This window comes from Eurypyga helias, unplaced genomic scaffold (genome assembly GCF_000690775.1).
Source record: "Eurypyga helias isolate BGI_N326 unplaced genomic scaffold, ASM69077v1 scaffold16293, whole genome shotgun sequence".
NCBI classification, from domain to species: Eukaryota; Metazoa; Chordata; class Aves; order Eurypygiformes; family Eurypygidae; genus Eurypyga; species Eurypyga helias.
Window position 1 is genome coordinate 1 of NW_010243403.1, and position 8,498 is coordinate 8,498.

An 8,498-nucleotide genomic window follows, 5' to 3' on the forward strand; every position below is an offset into this window, starting at 1 on the left:
TTCTATGATTCTATAACTGTCAGAAAATCCATTTCAGTAAAATTACTGGGAATTTCTGATTTGTACATTGTAGCTCTGGTTCTGAACAAATTTTAGGAGTTACAGATATTTTGGATAAAACCACTCCCAACTGCTGGAACCTTTTACAACCTACTTAGTGCCATATGTGATACAGATGGAAAAAATTCTGGGAATTCTTATGTCAACATGGGGTTGAGTTCCCATTACATTCATTTCTGTATACAAAACCTGATCTATCCCCTGGGATCTCAAAGAACTGAGTAGGTGATGCAATATTATGCTGCTTTGTATTAAACCTGGCAATTTTCTCTTACAGGGTAAAATTCTGTACAAAGTACGGTGGAAAGGATACACCTCTGATGATGATACCTGGGAACCAGAGATTCATTTGGAAGACTGCAAGGAAGTGCTGCTTGAATTCAGAAAAAAACTTGTGGACACTAAGCCTAAGCCTGCTAAAAAAGACCTACAGGTGTGTGTCACCTTCGGGTATCTTAGACTGCAGGCATGTTCCGTATCTAGGCTCTGCTAATGGGGGAGGGAGAAGGGAAAACATTTGGGATGTGGAATTAAGATGACTTAAGGAGTCTCTTTGATCTGAAAGTGCTCTGTTTCATGTGAAACGTGATTCTGCTCTGTGGTTGGGGATTTTTTTTTTTGGTTACTTTTGACAGGTTTGCTTGTAGACTGCCTGACCATGGCAGGGGGCTGGAACTAGATGATCTTTAAGGTCCCTTCCAACCCAAACCATTCTGTGATTCTATGAAATCCGTCTAAACTTTATTTCCGTTTTTAGTGGGACTATATAAACGTTGTATCGTGATATTTAGCTTGTTTTTGACAACGTAAAACTTCTCCCCACCCACGTGCATATTGCCTCATCAGTGAAGCTGGGCACTGCTCACTTCACCTTCCTGCTCTGTGTAGCAGACTGATGAATGTTTGCATTTTAACCATTAAATTTGGTAAGATAGGAATACAAAAAAATTCATTGCAAGAAGGCAGGATATGGCCTTTTGTTTTCTTTACCTGCTCAGTCAGTTTGAAAATGAAACATAAGAATCTTTTTTTTGAAAACTGGTACCCTACTTCTGGGAAACCTATAGGTACTGGGGGTTGGAACTAGATGATCTTTAAGGTCCCTTCCAACCCAAACCATCCTATGATTCTAAACTTTACAAAATCAACTTAGTTGTTTTTGAAACAAAACAGTTCAGATTTAGTTCTGTTCTGGATTCTGGTTGTTGGATGTTGACTGGCTTATTGACTTGTTCCTGTATTGGTTCTTACCCAAGCAGTTAGTAGTGTCGTTTTGGTAGCTGAGCTAGAATAGTAAATGGGAATTTTACTTTTTGGCAGTGAGGAATGATGCTTGGAGTGCTAAAAAGATTGAAGTGTTTAAAAATTTACTTTTCCCAAGCACTACCACTTCTGCATAGTTTACACTGAAGTGTTTAGTAGGAAAATATTTTCTTTTTTCCCTTACCTTTTAGAAACTGTCTCTAAATGATGATGTATTTGAAGCAGAATCTGACAGTGACTGGCAAAGTGAAACAAAAGGTAATGTTTCACCAAAGAGGAAAAAGAGGAAACCAAAAGATGTAGAGGATAAAATTGCAGATGATCCGAAGAAGAAAAAGTCTAAGCCTGCAAAACTCAAAGAAAAACCCAGAACAGAATGTGATGACAATTCCTCAGAGAGTTTGGTTGCAGATTCAAAACAAAAAAAAAGGACTTCAGAAACCAAGGAGGATTCAAAGGACCCAAAGAAGCAAAAGAAAGAAGATACTAAAGAAATTAAGAAAAAGAAGGGAGACGGTAAAGATTTAAAAATAAAATCTAAAGAAGAATCTAAAGAAAATAAAAAATCACGGCAGGAGAATCAAGGGGATGTTCAGTTTGACTTAAATTCTCTGAAGCACTTGATTCTGTTTTCTCAAGGAACTGCTAATGAAAATTCAGACTTAAATGCTGAAAATAAGGACGAAAACCAAAAGTTAGTAAGTGGAGAGGAGAGACTGGAACAAGAAACTGCGGAGGAAGATGGTGCTGCTGACAGGCAGCTTGATGGATCCGCAGGTACTGATGATAGCGTTGATGTTAAAAGAAAGAAGAAAGTAACTCAGAAAGCTGAACATCTTAAAGAGGAAGGTAGAAAAGTGGAAGCTCAGGATAGCTCTTCAGAGAAGAAAAGTGTGCACAAAAAGCCAAAAGGTCAGGAAAAAGTGAAAATGGTACCGGGAGAGTTGGAGAATGTGTCGCCTGCGCCTTCACCGGTGCACAAGGGTGTGAAAGTGAGCGCCGAGGAAAGAGGGCGCAAGTCCACCGATTCCGTGGGGGAGGTAAGGCACTGGGGGGGCGGGGGGCGCTGGGGCTTAAATCAAACGTTTTTGGGGCACAGGTACCTCAGAAGGCTGCCGTTCATGATGGCAAACGGGACAGCTAATGAGCTGGAGGAAGCTAAAGAAGGGCCTGCTGCACAGTGTATAGGAGAGATGGAAACATTTCTGGGCCCTGAACACTTTAGGGGAGAAAGGTGTCCTTAAATGTGTAAGTATGAATTTCTCCTGTGTGTATTTGTACTTAGCACAAAGTCTGCGGTTCCCCCCAAAGCACGCAGTCACTTTTAGCTTTGTCCCCCCCACCTTCAGCAGTGGCCTCAGTTTGACGTTTTCTCTGTTGCGTAGTAAGACATTCGGTGTCGAGCAGGTGTCCGCCCCGTGCCGCACGAGGAAGCGCGCTTTTGAGTGGCAGTGCCGGCTTGATCCCCCCCAAAGCCGGCCTCTCCTTACACGCGCTAGCACCTGCCTGAGGGCTGGAATGCTGCCATGGCTTCTGAACCCTCGTCTCCCAGATAACTGCAGCTGGCTTGTCTTGTCGGAATTCCTGGGGGGCTTGCAGAAAATGCTTAGTTTCATATTAGTTACACACGCTCGACCTGTTCTATGGAGTGAGCTAAGCAAATGTTGAAGATTTATTTTTCCTTATTTAATAGGGTGGTGGTATAAGAAAAGCAGGATGGGAAGGGTAAAAAGGGAAAAAATAAAACAATTTCTGGAATGTTTTCTGCGAATGTAATTTTCTGCTGCTTCACACTGTTCTAATACGGTTTGCAATTCATGAGGCTTTGGCTGCTCAGTGAAACCCCTTTCTGACTTGAACAGGATTGCAGCCAAAATACCTTGATGCCTCCTGGATTATATCGCACTACTTCTGAGGCCATAATTCTCTGGCAGCAGGCTGCTTCTGTAGGTTCAGCTGTGGTCCTCTGCTTAAGATTGCTCTGTGTGTGGACTAGGCCACCTTGAACATAAGGACGTCGATTCTGAGGTAGAGGATGGCGTGGTGTAATCTCAGAGTAGAGATTACGCCACATAGTAGTGGGTTTGCAGGATCTTAGTGGTGAAAGCTCTCATGAACAAGGTTAAGCAATTACTGCGAGGCATAGCCCAGGTTCAGGAAGCTATTTAGCTGCAACGGTGTGGCCCTTTGTTACTCAAGTATTTTCTCGTAGTTTGAGGCTGTAGCGTTCGTAAGAGGCATCAGTGGTGACAAGCAGATAAAGTTCTGGAATTCTGTTCTGTTTGCCAGTAGTGAGCTGTCACCTCAAGTATGAAGAAACCAGCAGGAGGTGAAAGGTGGTTTGCTTACGGCCCCTCAGCCAGCACAAGGTTGTCCGTGTTCTTTGCTGGTGGTCGTGCTCCGTGGCCGGCCACACTCCAGGGTACCAGGGAAGCAAAGGAGGAGTTCTGCTCTCTGCTTTTTTTCAGTCTGGGAGGCTTAAACAATGTTTACTGTAACTGGTTAGTTGTGCCGCAGAGCAGCTGCAGACTTGGTATATGGGTGGGTTTGGTGGAGAGTTCTGGAGGGTTTTTTTGGCTTCACTACCTTGTTGACCCTAGCAGATTCTTCTTTTCAGATGAAACAGTTGCATTTCAGCTACCCGTCCTCCCCCATGTAGTCCTGACGGCAGGACGCTGTCGCGTTGGTCTGTAACACTATTTTCTCTTTGGAATCGGTTTGCGTGCTGAACCATTCTTTCCGTTTGATTTACCTCCAAAAATAAACGTGCAGTGTGTGTTGGCAGCTGGTCAGAACTGGAGATCTGGATTCAGGATGGCTGATTTTAGCGGCTCCTCTGGGTAGGAAGGGATTAGCAGATATTTTAGTATATTACAGCTCTCCTCCTAAACACGGGGTGTCTGCTGGGATTAGCAGCTGACTGTGCCACGAGGTGTTCACCTCCGATCAAACCGAGGTTGGGGAGAGGGAGGGAGGGGGTGAGAGAGCTGATTATGTGTCAGCAGAACTGAGACATTCAATGACGCACCAAATGAATCTGGTTTAAATGAAGTTTTTCCTGCAGCATGTAATAATAAACTCAGTCTGTACTCTGGTGAGGACTTCTTTTGGGGCAGTTTTCCAGAAAGCCAGTTCTGTGCCATGTCCCAGGTTAGTGTCAGGATAACAAAGCTATGCCGACAAGCCGTGTCCCACCTACTCTGCAGTTCGGAATTTGCTGGCTGAACAGAGAGAGGATTACAGGAGAAAGGCAACCTTTGCTGGAGGCAGTTGAATTCTGTTTTGGCAAACTTGATTATATATCTACATCTAGCATAAACAACTTCTAAAAAATTGGATGTTGCTAAGCTTAATTCTGTGTGGATGTGGTGGGTTTGGGTGGGTTTTTCTGAATGCCTGTTTTTCACAACTGACTGGTGCAATACCCTTCTCTGTGTGTGTGTTGGTTTTACTCAGGGCAGAGTTAATTTTCCTCACAGTGGCTGGTATGAGGCTGTTTTGGATTTGCCCTGAGAAGAGCACTGATAACACTGGTGTTTTTAGTTGGTGCTGAGGAGCGTTTGCACCAATTCAAGGACTTTTTCAGCTTCTCATACTGTGCCTGCATTCCCAACTTTCTCCCTATAAGGGGTGTGGGGGGGGAGCAGAGTTCAGACAGACCAAAGGGGTATTTCATTCCATTGAATGTCATGCTCAGTATGTAAGTTGGTGGGGGACCACGGGGCCCCGTTAGTCCGTCAGTGGGTCAGTTGGCTTTCCTGGTCGTGCTCTCCCTCTTGGGCTCGCTCGGACTCTGCCGCGATAGCTCTTGGGCTCTGACTCTCTCTGCTCAGGACCTGGCTGGGCATCGGTCTGCGGGTGGTGAGCAATTGTATAATTTGTCTTATTTTCCATTACTTTCATCACGTAGTAGTAGAGGTAGTATCTTTTCATTATATATTACAGTTAGTGTTACTAGTATCACCATTTATATTCAATTATTAAATTGTTCTTATTTCAATCCATGGGTTTCCTTGCCTTTTCCTTCAGGTCTCCTCCTCCACCGGAGGCTGTGTGGAACCTTGTTGCTGGCAATATGTAAATTGGAAAATTTGGAACCTTCTGTATGCAAATGTGGTGTTTTCTCAGTTAAGGTTAAAGTTGGTGCTATGATAACTGCTCTGAATGTGGTGCTACAAAGGTGTTAAATACTCTGAAATACTTAGGTTCTATTTGGAATCAAATTCAGTTGTTCCAGTATTTGGGACAAATGAAAAGTTACTAATTTTGAATTTTCTCCAGAATGCTGGTTTTGACATATCTGCACCTCATGCCGTAAAGCACCTTGCATGTCTGGGATACAGAAAAATTTGGAGTTGGTTTATTTCAGAAGGAACACCTCTTAGGGAAAAAGCCTTCACAGACTTAACTCCTGCCTCGCCAGTTTAATTCTTTTCTCAGGAATAAAGTCTGTTTTGTGCAGGTTTCAGCAGTACTAATTGTAAATGTATCTCATCACTGGAATGGTGAGTTTATTTTCCTTTTTTCTTCTCTACCACTTTAATTTGATTGTTGTCCTCACTATCAGGAGAAAGAAGTAAAGAAAACAGAAACAAAAGAAAAACCTCAAAAAAAAGAAGCTGAAAAAGAAGAAAAGAGCAGAAAAGAACAAAAGGGCCTAAAAAGTAAGTGCTGGCTGCTTAAAGAGAGAAGGGGAAGACCCTTCAGGACATTCTCTTGTTTGCAGAAGAGTGTATAGTTTGGTAACACACACAAGAAACAATTTCCGCTTTTTATTTTAGGAAGCAAAAGGCTGCTGTTTAGTGGCTCTGTTAATAGACGTGTATGAGGGTGCTGTGTGAACTTCCCTGTGCGACGCATGGAAGTGTATAGAAGTCTAACGTTTTTGTAGAGAAATCAAGATTTTGCCCTTTTTCATTTAACGTCGTCAACTCTGCTGCTGTGGCATGTAACTGTAATCTTTCTTTAGAGGAATTAATCCAACTTGGCTATTTCCAGAAGTCTTCCGCTGGTACTACGAATGCACGCTTTCTGTGTTCAGAAAAACTAGTGGATTCCCGTCAGGCGAACTTCTGGCCTCTCCCTGGAGCCACAGTGATGAGTTAGAGGTTAGACAAGCCTTAGAGTATCACCACAGCTGGATTATTTGAAACGCGAAGAAAAGGGTCGAGGTTGTGTTTCCATTCTTAGTAGTGTAATGGGGTATGACTGTGACCCCTCTTGACCTCAGTGAAATCCTGGGTTATTTTGTTCGGGTTAAGTTCCCTCCCCACTGATGAGGATGAACTGAGGAAAACTAGGTAACTCCACGTTGATAACAGTGAACGGATGAGGAGCAGCTGCGATGCTTCCAACAGGTGTTGCTGGAGAGAATTTTTCACTGAAAGTAGCGCAGACACGTACAGTGCTTAAGAAAAGTCATACGGACCGAACAGATCTTTCCTTTATCCAGCACGTGTCCTTCCTGTGTGCATCACCGCTTCTGACCCCTGGTTTCAGAGTAGCAATTTACACGTCATTCTAAACTGCTTTACTTAAAAAGGAGATGGTACCATGTTGAAAGAGTTAGAACTCTGGCTCGGCTGGAGGTGAACTGGCTCTCCCCAGTTTTGGGCTTACGTTGTTAGGATTGCCCCCACGCTTTGGTGGCGACTACCCTGTGGAAGGAGAAGAGCCCTTTTCTGAGTGGACTCTGGTCAGTCACTTAAACTCTGTTGTGCGATAGCCTTTAGTGGCTCAAGTAGTCGCTCGGGGTAAACTCCACGTTTTAGGTGTTAAAGAGGTCAGATGTGCATTTGACGTGTTTAACGTGGCTTCAGAAGAAAACAGTGACTATCGTGAGAATAACTGCAGAAGAGAATGATCTTGGCTAGAATATAAGTTCACAGCAGAATTAAAAGATGGAGTGAAGGCGTAGAAGTGATGGAACAGACAGAGGGACTTGGCGTTGCTGCAGAAGGTGGCTGAGAACAGTAGATGTGTGTCAGGTGGAGAGCTCTGGTGAGCAGTAGAAAGAAGTGCAGGGGAAAGCTGAGTGCTGCCAGTTAACATTTTTTCCGTTTCCAGCTTGCATCTTCTCGTGCTTGACTCTTCTCTCCCTAGGAGGCTGAAAGGATGTTTTCTTTTGTAACTCACTGATAACTTTTCAGTGTGTTTCCAGCGTGTTTCTGCCATTGCAGTAATGGTGTGTTCACAGTCTCTTAGCTCTTCAGCCTAATTCCTCTTCAGCCTAATTCCTGATTGTTTCTTCCAAGTAAAAGCACTGTATGTCTGTTGGTAACGCAGCCGCCCCGTTTGGAACCATTCCACGCTAACTTCCCGAGTGAGCGAACAGTAGTAGTACATTAAGCTGCTGATCACTGAAGCCATGGCAAGCAATGAGTTGGAAGTTTGTAAGTTACTCATTCCTTTTTATTTTTTTTTTTTTTTCCTTCCATAAAATCAAACACATGATAGATGGCAAGCAGCAAGTTTTGAGTTTGGGTATGGACATGCAGTTAGAATGGCTGACGCTGGAAGAGTTTCAGAAGCATCTTGACGGAGAAGATGAGAATCACATATCAACGGAACCGATATCAAGCAGTGAGTAGTTGCTGGGAAGAAGGGACATTTCTCATCTGGTGTTTCAAAGTAAAACATCCTATAACTGCATTGAATTTATATTTTCCAGCTCTACTGAGGGATGCTGTGAAAAGTGGAGATTATATGACAGTAAAGATGGCACTTTCTTCAAAGGAGGAATACAACCTGGATCAAGAGGTACTTTTTCTGTAATAGAAGTATTGGGGGAGTGCAAGTTTGGATTGTTTAAAAAGTTTTCTCCTCTTGCTAGTAGCAGATCTCTTTCTTATCTGGGAAAAAACAGCGCCAGGTAGAAGAGGGAGTACAGAATTCAGGGCTTCAGTATTTGTTCTTCGTTTCTTCCAAAGGAAAAAAGGAAGTTTGATGGAAGCATCCCAGTAGCTGGATTAGGAACAGATTTGCCCAGTGGATTTAACTGGGTATAAAACATCTACAGATGATAACACAACCACCAAACTGTTGGGTTTGCATGGCAAGGTTGTGGTAGTGAGGGGGGCTTCTGTCAGAAGCTGCTGGAAGCTTTCCTGTGTCTGACAGAGCCAATGCCAGATGGCTCCAGGATGGACCCGCTGCTGGCCAGGGCCGAGCCCCTC

At 43.6% G+C, this 8,498-nt stretch overlaps 1 protein-coding gene across 1 annotated transcript in view; it reads left to right on the plus strand.

Annotated features, from left to right (window-relative positions):
- Positions 1-337: 337 nt before the first annotated feature.
- Positions 338-8,498, plus strand: part of MPHOSPH8 (M-phase phosphoprotein 8) — a gene marked incomplete at its 5' end in the record, with an annotated part of 18,157 nt that continues 9,996 nt past the window's right edge. Inside the window, 6 exon segments of the mRNA XM_010149409.1 lie at positions 338-499; positions 1,515-2,100; positions 2,236-2,363; positions 5,891-5,987; positions 7,780-7,905; positions 7,994-8,082. Coding sequence (XP_010147711.1) covers positions 338-499; positions 1,515-2,100; positions 2,236-2,363; positions 5,891-5,987; positions 7,780-7,905; positions 7,994-8,082 — 1,188 coding nt within the window.